Raw genomic sequence first — 17,440 nt, 5'->3', positions numbered from 1 at the left:
TCTGTATTCATTGTTCAACTCCGGATCATAAGGCCATTAATTGTCCTCAACTTTCCGTTTAGAATTTCCAATCAGCCCCGACTATGGATAGTTCATTAATGCATCATGGAAACTTGATCAATCTCCCTGAGATTGTGGACTCTACAGGCCAGGTTACCACGTTGCGGCTAACCCCCCGTACCAATATTAGATGCAATTTCTGTGGGCACTATAGCCACGTGGCTTCGACCTGCTATTCTAGACGATGGCATGAACAATGGAAATGGGTCCCAAAGAAAATCTACCCTTCGAAAAATACCCCGGACGGTCTCCATTCAGCCTCGAGTTTCCAAACGCCACCGCCCAATGCCATCATCGCCCCCCTGTCACCACCTTCACTCAGCACATCGCATCCATCGACCTTGATGACTCCACCTCCGCTCCATCCCATCGCCATGGCCAACTACCCCCTCAACCCAGTGCCTTTCCTGCCTCCGGGCTTCACCGTCGAGCCGGGCCTTGCTGATCGGCTAGTGCGCAGTGGGATGGTGGTTGGACCCATCCTGCCACTAAACCATGATTTCTTGGCGATTGCGGAGGCCAGCGCCTATGTTCTTCTTCATCGCCGCGCCGCCATTCGTGAAGCAGTGCAAGGTTTGCTCCATGAGGCCCACCTCTTTACTACTGAAGAAAGTGACCACCCCTTTGGCATTGGGATATTTGGCTTTGCGGATTCGTTTCTTCGTGATTCAGCGGTTGCAACTCCTCTTGAGCTTGAAGATGAAGATTTACTCATTACCTTTGTTCCGCATAAAGAAGCTCTCAATAGACGCACAACTACTTTTGGTCCTGCCGTCTGGATTATGTTTTTTTGTTTCCTCTATGACTACCAAACTGAGTACTACATCACCAAAGCATTAGGGGGCTATGGATCGTTGATCTCTTGGTACAACCCTAAGCAGGACCGGAGATTCTTGCTGGTCAAAGCTCAAGTTATCCATCACAAATTGATCCCCAAGAGCTTTGTGGTTTGGCAGCTTGGTGGGGCTCGGGATTGTTGGATGGTGCAGGTGACGATCCTCCGCAGCAGTGACTGGAATGCCATGTTGGCTGAAGTTCCGCCGGCTGGTGAAGAACCTCCTCCCCCTGATGGCAACCCACACCCGCAGTTCGGTCCGGAGTTGACTGCCGAGCAGCTATACCAACAGCAGGTACACAATTAGCTTGTCCAAAATGTAGCTCCCAATGATGAAGCACCTGCAGCTCAGGGTCAAGCTCCTCCTCAGAACAACCTGGCAGGCTGGGGTGCCTGGCCTCCTTCCCCTCCTGCTCAGCCATTAGTGATGCCTCCGCATTTGATGAACTTTCAGGCATGGCTAGCTGCTCAGGGCCTCTCTGTTATGGATGGCATTGTCCCAGAAGACAACATTACTGACAATGCTGCTGACGCATGGAATGACTCTCTCACTATGTCTGACAGCTCAAACTCTGGGACCTCCGATGATGCTGTGATTATCTTGGGCAATGAACAACTGGCTGAGCACACTTCACAGCAGAACCAAGAGCTTCTAACTGTCTCAATGGACCTGCATAGCCTAGGCATCCGTTCTGCATTATCCAATCAAGGTAACCAGCTGCATGTCTCTTTTGTTGGCTGATGCCATGCCTCGCCAGCAACTCAATATGTCCATCTTCAATGCTCTCCATCCATACATTGCCACTATGGGCCCGTGGCGTCAGGCTTATGGGGTCCGGCCTGAATCTGTTCATGTGGAGATTCAGGTTTCTGTTCTCAACAATGTTCTACAATTCAGTCAGTTAGCCCAGCCCATGTATTCAGACAACAGTAATATTGTAATGCTCTCTGCCTTTGATGACGCTTCTGTGATTCCTGATGGCCCCTTGCTGCTTACTACGGCGCCCTCACAGGTGGATCATGCTACGGTTGCCTCACCTGAATTTGCTGACCTGGGGACTTCTGCTCATAGGCTTTCTGCACTCTCTGAAACTGATTTACCTCCTGCCCCGCTCCAACGGTCTGACGTGTTTGAAGTTTCTGCACATGGTTCTAAAGATCTGGAGGCCTTTGCAGTCTCGGTGGCCGCAATTGAATCTGTGCCAGCATCTCAAGTTTCTGACGCTATGCTCGGTGGCCTCACACTGTGATCCCACCTCAGGACACCCCGGTGGCCGTAATTGAATATGTGCCAGCTTCTGAAGACGCTATACTCCGTGGCCTTCACACTGTGATCCCACTACAGGACACCCAGGCTCCATCCTCCGCCTCTGCTGATGCAACCAGGGCCGGCCGCAAAGGGAAAGCTGTTGCACCCATCAGTACTGCGCCTCTTCATCGCAGCACCAGGCAGAATAAATATGATGGATTTCATGTCAATCTTAACCAGGATTCACGTCCTCCTAAATCCAAGGTGAAGCCCAGAATTTCCCCCTCTGCTGTAACTGAAGTCGCCCACTCCTCTAGGCTCCAGCTTGAGGATCAAACCGCAGAAATCCGTCCTCCCACTGCCATCTCCACCATGCAGCAAATTGTAGTCTACCTGTGCGCTATCCCTGCGGAGGGCTCACTGATGAAGTGCTCAATGGGACTGCTGCAGACCCGGCTTCGCCCTCCGCCTAAGTTCTTATTTTATCTTCGTGCACTTTATGTCCCTTTTGCATAATTGGAACGTGTTATGTTGGAATGTCCGGGGTCTAAACTCTCCTAAAAAGCTTCTTGCATTTACCAATGCGATCAGCTCTTCGGGCTGCTCGATCATCTGTTTGCAAGAATCCAAGATGCAAGACTTTAATGCTACTGTCCTTAAGACCATTTGTCCCCCGCGTTTTGATTCATTTGCGTTCATTCCTTCTGTTGGCGCCTTGAGTGGGATTATCACGATCTGGTGCAGCTCGGCCTTCTCTAGCCAGATTTTCATTCAAGAACAATTTGCGTTGGGTATAGTTTTCACTTCTACGATCTCACCACATTCTTGGAAATTAGTAAATATATACGGCCCTTGCCAGGGAGAGCAACGTGATAGATTCACTCAGTGGCTTTTTGATATTGACATTCCCACCACAGAAGACTGGCTAATCCTTGGGGACTTCAACTACATTTGCTCATCCGATAACAGCAATAAGCCAGGTGGCAATGTACATGACATGTTCACTTTCAATGACTTCATAAGAGACCAACGCCTCACTGAACTACCAACCAAAGGTAGAAACTATACTTGGTACAATATGCAGCAAAACCCCTTGCTTGAGCAACTTGACTGGTTCTTCACCACCCTTAACTGGACCTCCTCTTTTCCTAACACCATGATTAATCCACTTGGACGTCCTGTCTCAGATCACATGCATTGCACTGTTGTGATTCAGACCAACATCCCTAAAAGCAAGATTTTCAGATTTGAAACCTTTTGGATTGCCCACCCTGGCTTCATGGACGTTGTCTCTAGTGCGTGGAATAAACCACTCAAGCATGGTAAAAATGAAAATGCTGCTTCCCGCCTTTGTCAAAAATTTAAAAATCTTAGACATGCCCTCAGTCGTTGGAGTAAGAAAATCTCTAGGCTTTAAACAGCCATTGCCAACATCAACAAAGCTCTCCTTGAGATCGATCACATCGCTGATAAATGTTTGCTGACCAGACAAGAGGGTAACTTTCAGTCTATTCTCAAAAAACACCTGCTTAGGCTCCTTCAACACCAAAAATACTACTGGAAGAAGAGGTGTACGATTCGTTGGATCAAATTTGGTGATGAAAATTCCAATTTTCTCCAATTTGTTGCTACGGAGAGATACCGCAAGAACTTCATATCCAGTTTGAAAATCAATGATGATATTGTGATTGAGGACCATGCTGGAAGAGTCCATTCTGTTTGAAGCTTTCAAAACTCGCATGGGGACATCGACACCTCCATAGATGAAATTCAACCTTTCCCAAATGTTGCATCATAATGTGGATTTTGACAGTCTCACAACTCCCTTCACTAAGAATGAGATTGATGTTGTAGTTCATGACATGCCTCCTGATAGGGCTCCTGGCCCGGACGGTTTCAACGGTGCTTTTCTCAAAGCTTGCTGGCCGGTGATCAAAGATGATTTCTATCGTCTCTGTGATGAATTCCATACAGGTACCCTCAACCTGGAAAGCCTCAACTACGGTCACATTAGTCTCATCCCCAAGACTAGAGCCCCTGAAACGATCAATGATTTTCGTCCCATCACGTTGCTCAACTGTTGCCTTAAGCTGATCACAAAGCTTTTAGCAATCCGCTTGCAAAAAATCATCCTGCAAATTGTACATCGGAATCAATATGGTTCCTTAAAGGACGCACCATCAATGACTTCTTAGCCTGGGCTTTCGAGTACATACACCAATGCCAAGCTTCGAAGCGAGAGATTGTTCTGCTAAAATTAGACTCCGCCAAGGATTTTGACACCGTTCAACACTCGGCTATTTTACAGATCATGAGGAGCATGGGATTCAATGACAAATGGATTGCATGGTTTAAATGCATCTCTTCCTCAGGAAAATCCTCGGTCCTCCTTAATTGTGTCCCTGGTAAACATTTCTGGTGCAAATGTGGCGTCCGCCAAGGAGACCCGCTTCCCCCCTTGCTCTTTGTCCTTGCTGCGGATTTGCTTCAGACAGCAATTAATGACGCCATGCACAATAACAAACTGCACCTGCCAATCCCCTCGGGCCGCAACACTCAATTCCCGGTCATCCAATACGCGGATGACACAATCATTGTCATGCCGGCCTGCCGTGTCCAAGCCATCAACATGAAATAGATACTCACAGACTACGCTGACTCGGTGGGTTTGCACGTTGACTTTCATAAATCCACTCTCATCCCTTTAAACACTCCGGAAGATACATGCAAGGACATTGCAGACATCTTTGGATGTGCTTGTGCTTAGATGCCGTTTACGTACCTGGGTCTGCCCCTGGGCACTACTAAACCTTCAATCATTGATCTAACTCCCTGGATCTGCAAGGCGGAGGGCAGAATCACTGCGGCAATGTCGTTAATGTCGTATGTAGGCAAGTTGGCTCTCATGAATTCTCTGGTCACCTCGTTGGCAATATACCCCATGGGAATCCTTAAACTACCACCGGAGATCATTGAACAGTTTGACAAGATAAGACGACATGGCCTTTGGACAAAAAACTAAGGATGGTGAAAAGAGTAACTCTCTTGCGTCTTGGGACATGGTTTGCCGACCGAAAAAAAATGGTGGCCTCAGAGTTCTCAATCTCAAGGTTCAGAATGATGCAATGCTTCTGAAACTGCTGCACAAGTTCTATAACAAGTTTGATGCACCATGGGTACACCTAGTCCGGGATACGTACTATGCTTCCATTGTCCCTCATGCTGCTGCACCATGCGGCTCCTTTTGGTGGCGCCAACTCATTCAGCTTATGCTAGTCTACAGAGGGATCACCAAAGTGCAGATTGGTGCAGGTGACACGGCTCTGTTTTGGAAAGAAAATTGGAACAACTCCATTCTGTCGGACATATACCCTCGGGCTTTCTCTTACCCAAGCGATGAAGATACTTCGGTCAGAAAATTCCTCTCAATTACTCACCTTAACCAGGCCTTTGCTTGCCCCTCTCAGTTCAAACTTATGAAGAACTTCGAGCTCTCCAGCAATATGTGAACGGGGCAGGGATGACCGACTCCAAGGATGCTTGAATTTGCACTTGGGGTTCTGCTGACTTCAAAACCACGGACTACTCCTTTTACTTCCGGGAGGTGCTTTCTCATGATGCTTACCGTGGGCTCTGGAAGACCAAGTGCATCCCTAAAATTAAGGTCTCTGGCTGGTTTCTACTCTCTGGTCGCCTTAACACGAGAAACATGCTTAAAAGGAGGCATTATAACATTGGCAATAACTTTGACTGCCTGCTCTGTGGTCTTCACATGGAAGAAACTATTGAACACCTTTTCTTCCAATGCACTTTCAGTCGTGCGTGTTGGAGAAAACTCAACATACAATGGCCCTTACTTGGCAACAGATTGGACCTCATTCTACACCTCAAGACTCTGTTTCCCAGGAAGATGATCATGGATGTTTTCTTAGTGGCAGCCTGGAGCCCGTGGAAAGAAAGGAATAATAACTATTTTCGCAAGGTGGTCCCATCAATCTCTTCTTGGCTGGCTAGATCCAAGAGAGACTTTGCTGACATCAGCTTCAGAGTGCCTCCCACAAGGAGCAGCTAGTGACTGACTTCCTTTATTCCATACCTCAGCTATAACTATACGCTTAGTTCTTCTATCTGTTGCCCCCCTTGCTCCTTTCGTGGCACATCCCCTTCCTCCATATGTGCATATGTAACACAACACTTGTAACTTGTAATAGTGGTGAGTTGGTAATATATATGCAGTAGGAGCCTTTCCTACTGTCTAACCCCTTCAAAAAAATGCAAATGGGATTTAAATTCTACCATATATAAATGGACTGCATAGATGCTACATCATTGTTTCACCCAGCCCACCACATGGACTAAAAAACAAATGGACTGGCTGACCTGTGGGCCAGTAGGTCGTAGCCTAAGAAGGCATTGGATTTACATCCAACGGCCAGCATTCTTCTTCAATCTCTCGTCTTCTTCCCCCAGTGCTGCCGGGACCGCCTCCTCCAGTCTTCGGCGTCCAGCGGCGTTGTTTTTGCCCTCCTCAGCAAAATGCTACCCCGCCGACGGCCAGGCCATCCCTCCATTCCGCACCTCCTGTTATTCTCTGCCAAGTGTAGGCCCACCCCGCACCCGAACTAGTCAAGTTTCCCACTTCTCTCCGTCTGCGACTCCACTGCCGCGTCTTCCCCGTCTTCGGGTCGTTCCAGTCTGGGGCCTCGCCGTCGTCTACCGCCTCTGTGCGGTCGGCGCGGCGTGGTCAACATACGAGAGTCATCGGAACAGGACTGCACGTTGAGAGCCTGACGGCTGGGACCCACGAGGTCCATGGTGGCAGGCAAGGAAAGTTCCTACTTATTACGCACTGTACGTGGACTGTACGTGGGAGGGGCTTCTGTATTTCGCGAAAAAACGTTCCCCCCGCTGACAGGTCGGACCCACCAGCTATATCTTTGCACGCAAGGAAGTGCCTCCTTATTATGCACAGAAAAATGAATACTCCCCTGCTAGATGGGACCCACCATAGTGGGTGGCTTACTTGTGGGCCTACTAAGTTGACGGGGATGGAGGGCTTTGTCAACTTAGTCAATATGAACGATTCTAGCTCCAGTGACCGTACGATGTCCATCCAACGGCCATAGTGCTTCAACCACTGGTCTTCTTGCTCCAGCTGCCCAAAGCAGCGCCGGTCGTGCCGCATGCTCCTGCCTCTCGTGGACGGCTGTGATGCCGCGGAGGCCTCACCGCCCCCTACTACTCCCACCGCTGGTCCAAGGCATCCCTCTACTCACCCACACCCCCTGTTATTCTGCAGCGACGGCAGCCTCACGCCGCAGCCAAACCAGTGAACCCTCGTACTCCTCTCCGTGTGGGTATCCACTGTCGCGTCTTCCCCGGCTGTGCGTCTTCCCCTTCCTAGGCCTCTCCATTGTCCACCGCCTTGGTGCTGTCGGCGCGGCGTGGTCAATGTGGTCAATGACCGACTTCCATCGGAAGAGTACTGTACATGGAGAGGCTGACAGCTGGGTCAACGGCCACAGCCCAGTTTTTTTGTGATTTGCCAAGTAAGTCGCTTTGTCAGGCCTGTTGAGCTGCAAATCTTTCAAGACAAGGAGAGCTTCATTCGGCTGGCCAAGAAAATGGCCTATCAGTAATGAGAAATGGGTTGTACATTTTTAAAACACATCAAACTGGCAATTAGTTATAAATTTCTTTTTTCATTTTGAGATTTTAAATTGCATTGATTTTTATGTGTGGACAATTTATTTTTAAAATCAGTTTGAATGTGACTCGAAATTTCGGGATTAAAAACAGTTCGGACCGCACCAAAATATGCAAAATTTTGTATAATTTTTAAACCGTGGCCACAATATGGGCTGTAATGCTAACAAAAAGAATATGGGCTCCAAAAAAAACCTTAAGAATTAGCAAGTGGGCTGTAAATTATTAGAAATAATGGCAGATGGGTTGTATGTTGTTTTTCACAGATTTGAGGCTTTCGTAAAAAAAGGTTGACGCACAAGCAGTGACTGTTGGATTTCCATCCAACGGCCGTCGTGCTTCTTCAATCTCTCCTCTTCCTGCTCCAGCCGCTCAAACAAGCGCCGGCGGGACTGTCTGCTCCCTCCTCCCCGCGGCCGGTTCTGCGGCCGTGCAGGCCTCACCGTCCCACCGTACTCCCATCGCTGGCCTAGCCATCCCTCTACTCACCCACACCAGCTGTTATTCTCCGGCGATGGTAGACGAACCAGTAAACCCTCGTACAGTCGTACTCCCCTCCGCGTAGGAAACAACTGCCGAGTCTTCCCTGCCTCCGTGTCGTTCCCTTCCTAGGTCTGGCCGTTGTCCACCGCCATGGTGCTCTCGGCGCGGCCTGGTCAACATGGTCAATGACCGATATGCATCTGAAGTGGACTGTACGTGGAGAGACTGACAGCTGGGTCCACGGCCGCGGCAAGGAAGTGCCTCCTTATTATGCGCAAAATAATTATTCCTCCACCTGACAGCAGGGACCCACCGGACGGGCCACCATATTTTGCGAAAAAAACGTTTTCGCCTGACTGCTGGGACCCACTAGCTACATCTTCTTACGCAAGGAAGTGCGTACGGGCAAAAAAAACCGATTCGCCCCCCTGACTTCTGGGACCCACCAGCTACATCTTCACACGCAAGGAAGTGCCTGACAGTCGGGACCCACCTGGTCGAAGCGTACGTAGCGTTGTCATTCTGGTCGCGAACGTGTACGTACATATATACTGGTCGATGTAGAGGCGAGCACGTGTCGTAGTAGAGGCGCGCACGTAGCATGTACACGTGCGTACAACGACCAGTGCGCAAGAAAGAAAATACGGCCACGTACGTACATACGGGCGGGGTCTCGAACGCCTACTCGCGCATATATACGTACGGCCAGGGCTCGTGTACATGGCTGGGTTGGAACGGAGAAACATCATCGTCGTCGTGTTCAACGGGAGACAACGAAATGCGTCGTGTTCATGGGGAGGCAACGGAATGCGTCGTGTTCATCGGAAGTCAACAGAACGCGTAGGAGCCAACCGGCTTGGACGGAACAGGCAATGGAAACGAGGCCTGGCGTACCGCAGAACGGAGGAAACGGCCTTGTGTTCGACCGGCCACGTTCGAAACGGGATCCTGTTCATCGGGAGGGGTCTGACATACCGCAAAACGAAGAAACGGACCTCCTACGGTCGAAACGATGGTCCTGTTGATCGGGAGGGGTGTGGCGTACCGCAAAACGAACGAAACAGACTTGTGTTGGAGCGCTACGGTCGAAACGGGGGTCCTGTTCATCGGGAGGGGTGTGGCGTACCGCAAAACGGGACTCCACGGGATACTGTTCATCTCCATCGTCGACTTCCTCGAGCCTCCACGGGCTACTGTTCATCCACCGTCGACCTCCTCCAGCCTCCACCTGCGACTGTTCATCCACGGGCTCCTGTTCATCCAGCCTCCACCGCGTGCTACTCCATCGACTACTATTCAACCACCCCTCTCCACGGGCTCCTGTTCAACCCCCCTCCACGGGCTACTGTTCATCCACCCCTCCACCGTCTACTATTCATCCAGCCCTCCACGGGGTCGTCATGTTCATCCAGCCCTCCACACCACGGGATCCTATTCATCCAGAGGCAACGCCACCGCTCACTGTTCATCCAACCCCCCGCAACACTCACTGTTCATCCAGAGAGGCAGCATCGATCGGCTTCAGTTAGTAGTAGTAGCGAAGGAATCGCTCAATCGGGTTCAGTTAACAGCCATCGATCGATCGCTCAGGTTCAGTAACGCGTAGCCTGCAGTGCAATCGCTCGAGTTCAGTTAGAGCCCAATGACTCGCTCGGGTTCAGTTAGAGCCAACGCCTCGCACACACGCGCGTACGTGTACGAGAGAAACACGCATCGCTCGGCCCCCGACCACCCACCGTAACCGGGAACTCGCCAAAATTTTCCTCGCCCTCGCTTCTACCACGGCTTTTGCCGTCATGGACAGCCAAAGAATGTCATGCAACTGCGTCTCCGGCCCGCCCAGGACGAAAAACCCATTTTCTATCATGATTTTTTGTCATAGAAGTAGGAGCCCACCACATCTATGATGATACCGGGTTTTGTCACAATTATCGTCATAGAAGTGTCATAAGTATGACAGAAAAAAATTTCGTTCGGCCCAAAATGTCACGGATGTGTCTTTTTTTGTACTGACGCTTAACGTTTGATGATGATTGGTATTATGAGTTTATGTGATATGATGTACCGAAGATTGTTCGGAGTCCCGGATGTGATCACGGACATGGTGAGGAGTTCCAAAATGGTCGAGACATAAAGATTGATATATTGGACGACTATGTTCAGACAACGGAAGTGTTTCGGAGAAGTTTCGGATAAAGCCGGAGTACCGGGAGGTCATCGGAACCTTCCGGGGGGTCAATGGGCATTCATGGGCCTTAGTGGAAATAGAGGGCAGCAAGGGAGCTGCGGGGCGCGCCCATCCTAGGCCCAAACTGAATTGGTTTAGGGCTTGGGGGCCGGGCCCCTCTTTCCTTCTCCCCTCCTCCTCTTTCCTTCCCCTCCTAGTTGGACTAGGAAAGGGGGAACCTACTCCTAGTAGGAGTAGGATTCCCCCCTTGGGGCGCACCCTATGAGGCCGCCGACCCCCTCCCCTTGCTCCTTTATATACGGGGGAGGGGGCACCCCTAGAACACACAAGTTGAGAATTGTTTTAGCCATGTGTAGTGCCCCCCCTCCACAGTTACACACCTTGGTCATATCGTCGTAGTGCTTAGGCGAAGCCCTGCGCCGGTAACTTCATCATCACCGTCACCACGCCGTCGTGCTAACGAAACTCTCCCTCTCCCTCAGCTGGATCTAGAGTTCGTGGGATGTCACCGAGCTGAAGGTGTGCATATCGCGGAGGTGCCGTACCTTCGGTGCTATGATCGGTCGGATCGTGAAGACGTACGACTACATCAACCGCGTTGTCATAACGCTTCCGCTTTCGATCTACGAGGGTACTTAGACAACACTCTCTCCTCTCGTTGCTATGCATCACCTAGAGATAGATCTTGCATGATCGTAGGAAGTTTTTTGAAATTACTGCGTTCCCCAACAGCTGCTGCGCTAACAAATGGTCGTTGGTTGAGAGACTTCAAGCAGCAGCTTTCCATTAACAATTTCATACAACTATTGGACCTTTGGGAAGCTTTACAAGATGTTCAGCTAATTCAAGGACAAGAGGATGCTTGGAATTGGTCGTTAAGTTCTTCTGGTAGTTTCTCTTCTAAATCAATGTATAAGGCCTGGTTTGAGGACCGCCCGCCCAGCTAACTCCATATGGAAGACTTGGGCTCCTTTGCGCTGCAAAGTTTTTGTGTGGCTTGCCGTCCGCAAGCGACTTTGGACTGTAGATAGCTTAGCCAGGCATGATCTCCCCCCACAATGAAAGTTGCGTCCTCTATAACGCCAACACAGAGGATGTTGATCATCTTTTGGTGGGCTGCTCCGTATCCAACATAATTTGGTGCTCAACTATGAACTGGATCGGTCTTCCTAATATATCTCCAGTTGTGGATAGCTCATTTGTGAACTGGTGGACAACGGCTAGGACGAATGTTCCTTCAAGCGAGATTAAGAAGTTGAATAGTATTGTCGTCTTGGTGGCTTGGAAAATTTGGAATGAGCGCAACAATAGAGTATTTGATAACAAAGCTACCTTCATTGATCGTATTTTGGACAAAATCAAAGGTGACGCACTCTACTGGTCTAAAGCGGGCGCTAAATGACTGAGGTCGTTGTTCTCCTAGGATCACTTGTGTCCTTAGCTTTTGCCTTTTTGTTGCTGTTGGGTCGTCTTTGTACTCTAAGACTTTGTAATTTTTTTTCTTCTATATTGTCACATGCAGTTCTCCTGCATGGTTCGAAAAAATAAATTAAACTGCAACACTTATTATGGATCGAAGGGAGTAGTAATGATGATGCTACCTGATCTCCACCATGCTCGTTGATACTAGCTGATGATGGTGCAAATTATCATTTCCCTTTCATCAACAGAATCGCTAGCTTTGTGTCGTAGCTAAGCTTTCGGTTTTCCCAAGACTAAAAAAGGAGAAATAAAAAAGCTGGCTAGCTTTTCTTGCAATTGATTGGTACTATACTATTTTTCCAGTCTAAATTCAGAGATCAAATCCTTGAACGCCCAGACACTGCATGCAGGTGCTCCTAGCTACTACCATATCCTTTACCTTTTATGACTAATCAACCATGCATCTCCCTGACTAATCAACCGAGCATCCACCTTTATTCTACCTGGGCTTAAATTATGCAGCTAGCTAGTACGTACTAGCTAGTCACAACATGCATGCATATATGTGCACTACTCCAGTCATTCAGTGCACACACAACTCAATCTCGTACTACACATGGGTCACGGTCGGTGACAAGATTGAGCTTTTCTAGGTTGTTCCGACTGGACGACGCATCCTTTCGCATCTGCATAAACCTAGCTATAACCCTACAACCACCACCCGACCCACTTCTGATTTTTCAGCAACCTCAATGCATATCCATTCCAGCTTCTGATGGTGTTGTGTTCACCAAACATCAAAGATATGCATTGAATGGGTGCACCGTGTAGAAATTCCCAGGGGATTAAGCCTTAAACATATACATATGTCAGGCTGTCACGGGCGCCGTCTCCCCCTGTCCATGTGGATCCTGACAACGGGCCCAAGCGGTCAGAGTTTCACTCAACTGCGTCAACTTGATCACTCAGTGCTTTTTGAAAATTGTCAGCACAAACGTGATGTTTTTTTATTTTTTTAAAGGTGGTTGTTTTCTGTTTTCGCGTCCTCAAATGTGGTGGTTTTTTGCAATTTACTCACCGCGCTGAGTACAAACCCCACATCTACATAACAATATGCCCACAAGAACACCTTAGGAGAACAAGAACAAATTAGAACTGACATGGTTTTACATAAAAGAAGACCCTCTAATTAAGTTACCGAACGGATGATACGTAGACTAAATCGCCATTCACCCGACAGTGTACGAACGTATGTATCTGGATCACTATATTTTTAAGCTAGTATATGCCGGGAGCCACGAATTGCAAGGGAATGAATATGCCCAAGTTGCTCATGCACACAGATAGCAAGCAGACCATGCAAGAAGAGGGAGGGAGGACAAGCCAGCCAGGTGCGTGTCAGTGGGAACACAACACAGGCGGAAAACTAGCTTGGCATGCCTGCTCTGCTCATCCCTGTCTTCGTCTCCCTCGCTCGGGTCAACAGCGCTGCCCCCATCTCATAATTATCCCCTCCCCATGGCAATGGCATGCATGGCAGCAGCCAGCAGGCAGGCAGGCAGGCAGGCATATGCCCTGCAACCCCTCTGAAACCCCTCCTTTGTCTCCAACCTTTTGTTTCTTCCTGTTCTCTCCCCCCACTCTCTGCTCTCCTACGCAGCAGCATTCAACACTCCTCCGTACTCCTCTCCCTCCTTGGTTGGGTAGCTGCTACCTGTGACTGTGACTGTGAGAGCTGCTGAGGTGTTTAGTTGGAGCGGTATATAAGCTGGCCCTCATGGTCGACCACGGGCAGGCAAAGCACACGATCTTTTGTTGTGTCGGCTGGTGTTTCCGCTAAGATAATCTAAGCTCCAAGCTTAGCAGGCCAGATCGACGACCATGGCGCCTAGAACAGCCAGCAGGGAAGGGAACTCCGGCGGCGGCGGGGTGAGGCAGTACAACCGGTCCAAGGTGCCGCGCCTCCGGTGGACGAGCGCCCTGCACCGCTGCTTCGTCCACGCCATCCACAGCCTCGGAGGCCACGACAGTACGTCCTCCATCATCGCGCATTGCTGATCATTCGGGCTGGCATCGGTCTAACGCCCGCGCGCCATGTGTGTTTGCATTGCAGGGGCGACGCCGAAGCGGGTGCTGCAGGTGATGGGGGTTGGAGGGCTCACCATTTCGCATGTCAAAAGCCATCTGCAGGTCTGTCAATTTATTAGCTACTCCCTCTGTACACTAATGCAAAACGTTTTTGCAGCTCAAATGAACTGCAGTTTTTTTCCCTTATATCAGTGTACAGAGGTAGTACATGCATGCTTATACACATGGATCTTATATACGCATGCATGAGCTTGACCTGCTCGGTTGTTCCATTCCTTTTGTTCGATGTTGTTTGATACCGTACTGTGATGATTAATGCTGTGTGTTTGTTTGAAGCAGATGTACAGGAACATGAGGAATGATCTTGGAATGCAAGGTACCGTACACTTATATGAGAGTCACATATGCACAGTTGCGCACATGCTCTTTAGGATCTCCATTATTTCTGCTGTCCAACGTTATATATTTTCCCAAAATATCATAAACTAAACTACTAAAGCAAGCATAATTAATTAAATAAATAGAAATCTCCACGTGGACCATTGGTTTGTTGGGTAGAGCATCCGAAAATAGCTAATCGAGCACCTTTGCTGTACGTCCAACAAATTAGCCAGCAGAAACCCGCAACAAAGTGAAATACTTGTCGAACTTGATAGTCATTAAATGTAATCTTTGTGTAGAAAGCACATGCGCATGGTTTGTTGTAACATGCATGCATGCATGCATGTACACTTCTCCGCCACAACCACAGCTATCGTTCCGTACCGTGCATGCATGTTTTGTCACGATATAATAATAATAGTAATCCCTCGCAATAATAATAATAATAATAATAATAATAATAATAATAATAATAATAATGTGTGCGCATGCATGCATGCAGCTACTCTGCTCCACACTTAGTAATTCGATTTTGCCAATGCATGTTGTGGTGGAACGAGCAGGGATGCAGCAAGCAGTGCAACAGTCGGGCCAGAAGGAGCACGAACACCCAACAGGAGGAGGCATAGAAGTCTGCACCGATGATGATGATGAGGAGTACCATGTCCCCGGCTTCGACTCGCCAAAGCCTAGAAAGGGGTCGACGACGCTGCCGCTCCACCCGCAACTAAAAAGGTCACCACCTTTTCCATGCTCCTTTTTCTTCTTCACCCGGTTATCCATTCAATCTGTCTGCTTATTTTCTCTTCATGGCACTCCGGCCGTGCCTTGCTAGCTAGGCTAAGTTGTGATGATGACTGATGAGTCACAGCATAAATAATGCATGCATGGCGACACTTCAGACCAGAACTCCACTTCTGCGTCCACTTTCTTCTTGAATCTTGAGCTGAGACCAGCATATTCCGAGCTAGGTAGTACAAGCTACCTGGTGTACCTACAATTGTTAAAATACGACCGACCGAGCACACGATGTGCTCATGTATATGTGGAAGTTTTGCCGAGCAAGACCGCCAACGGTCGAGTTCCATTGGAAAGCTAACTACTCCTTTCGTTTCTAAATATAAAATCTTTTCGAGAATTCAATGCGGACTACATGCGAAGCAAAATTAATGAATCTATACTTTAAAATATGTCTATATACGTCTGCATGTAGTCTTTATTGAAATCTCTAATAGACTTATATTTAGGAACGGGGAGAGTACTTAGTACACATATATTCACTTTCTTGTGGGAATGTGGGATTATCCATCACTCATTTCCTATACTATATCAGGATATTTACTTATCACTGATCAATTAACTAATGTGCGGATAGCCTAGTAGATATCAGTGATAATCGGTACTCCTTCCGTCACAGTTTAAAAAGCACAATTAAATTTGCGTACGTTTTCATAATAGACAAGGTTTAGGGCGCATTGCATTTATTTCTAGTAGCTAAGTAGTACTCCGATATACTATTTCTATATGCATGCGTAGTGTAAATGCTATTTTTTAGCCCATCCCACAGCCAATAGATGACCATCTAGGTCTTCTAAACCGTGACGGAGGGAGTACTCTTTTCAATCGATATTTAATTTCGCTGTTTTAGTATAACTTTAGTACTAATATAATCAGTATGTAAGAACTTAATTAGCTCCAACCAAATAATTAACAGGAGGGCAGGGGCATCTGAGACGGGGACAAGGGAGGAGGCGAGCGCGAGCCCCACGAGCCTGTTGAGAGTGCAAAGAGGAGGAGGAATATGCGTGGGTAGGGACATGGCGTCGCCGTCCAGCCACGCACCGGCGGCAGTAGGTGGCCACTACTACGTGCGTATGGATATGATGCAGGCGCATGCCGTGCTTCAAGCGCCACCCATGGCCGCGGCTCGCTTGGGGGAGCCCCGCCCTTCGATGCCGCTTGGAATAAAGCAGAAGCAGAAGCAGCGGCGAGAGCCCTGGATGCCTACAGCAAGGTTGCACCGCGGCGGCGATGGCGAACTCGCCGCCTCCACGCTCAAATTCTTGGGGTTCCTGGTGGCTCCGGGGCGTCATCCTCCCCGTGCCCGTGCTGCCTGCTGCGATGGCTACCCTATTGAGGTACGCACGTGCACTCTGCTTAATTACCAGCAAGTATGTCAATGTGACAATGTCTCTACATATCTAGTTTCAAAAATCAATGTATATCTTGAGCGATTGAATCCAGTGATGCACTTGCATTTGCCAAGAGCCCAACAGCTTTATTGACCTTATTATAGAGTAACTAGACTATAACCCTCTCCGTTTCAAAATAATGTCAACTTTACTAGATTTAGTTACTAGAGTACGTAAAGAATATCTAATGACGTTCGTGTCATGCAGGTCAGCACGCCTCCTAACCGCCCCGCCGCATACATGGCCAGCCACACCGACGGTGTCCGTCCGTGCAGACTCGAGCCGCCAGGCAACGTCGTCGACGCCGGAGTCACGAATCTGACTCTGGCCAGCGAACGCGACGGTGGCTGCTCGCTGTCGCTGTCGCTAGCGCTGGCCCTGTGCCCGGCCGGGGGCGGCGGCGCCGAGAGCAGCCTGCTCTCGTCGTCGACAGCGTCGTCGTTGTCTTCGTCGGGGAGTCGGATCAGTCTCGACCTGTCGCTGTCCACGCTCGACTCGTAGATACCGGCCCACTGGTTCACATGGGCCCTTATGGACTGTCCTGACAGATTTGCCAAATTTCGGTTCAGCTTTTGGCCTAGCATCTGGGTGGTCTTGGTTTCAGAGATATGGAATTATTTAATTTGGCTCTTTTGGCACGACAGGCCTGGAGAATACTTCAGGAACCTCACACTTTGAGTGCGAGAATACTCAAGGCTGCTTATTTTCCTGATTGCACAATTCTTGAGGCAGAAATTGGTTCAAGTCCCTCTCAAATTTGGCGGTCCATTAAGGAAGGGTGTGACCTTTTGAAACAGGGAATTATACGACGTATTGGCAATGGCCAGAGTACGGAC

At 48.9% G+C, this 17,440-nt stretch overlaps 1 protein-coding gene across 1 annotated transcript; it reads left to right on the top strand.

Moving 5' to 3' along the window:
• The first annotated feature begins 13,489 nt into the window (after positions 1 to 13,489).
• Positions 13,490 to 17,127, top strand: LOC119291854. The gene is made up of 6 exons (XM_037570665.1): positions 13,490 to 13,972; positions 14,057 to 14,133; positions 14,371 to 14,407; positions 14,976 to 15,147; positions 16,127 to 16,550; positions 16,812 to 17,127. Exons 1-6 carry the CDS (start codon positions 13,825 to 13,827, stop codon positions 17,103 to 17,105), a joined length of 1,152 nt encoding a protein of 383 aa, XP_037426562.1. The 5' UTR covers positions 13,490 to 13,824; the 3' UTR covers positions 17,106 to 17,127.
• The last annotated feature ends 313 nt before the right edge of the window (positions 17,128 to 17,440 follow it).

Source organism: Triticum dicoccoides, chromosome 4B (assembly GCF_002162155.2).
Source record: "Triticum dicoccoides isolate Atlit2015 ecotype Zavitan chromosome 4B, WEW_v2.0, whole genome shotgun sequence".
NCBI classification, from domain to species: Eukaryota; Viridiplantae; Streptophyta; class Magnoliopsida; order Poales; family Poaceae; genus Triticum; species Triticum dicoccoides.
This window is presented reverse-complemented; position numbering and strand designations above follow the sequence as displayed.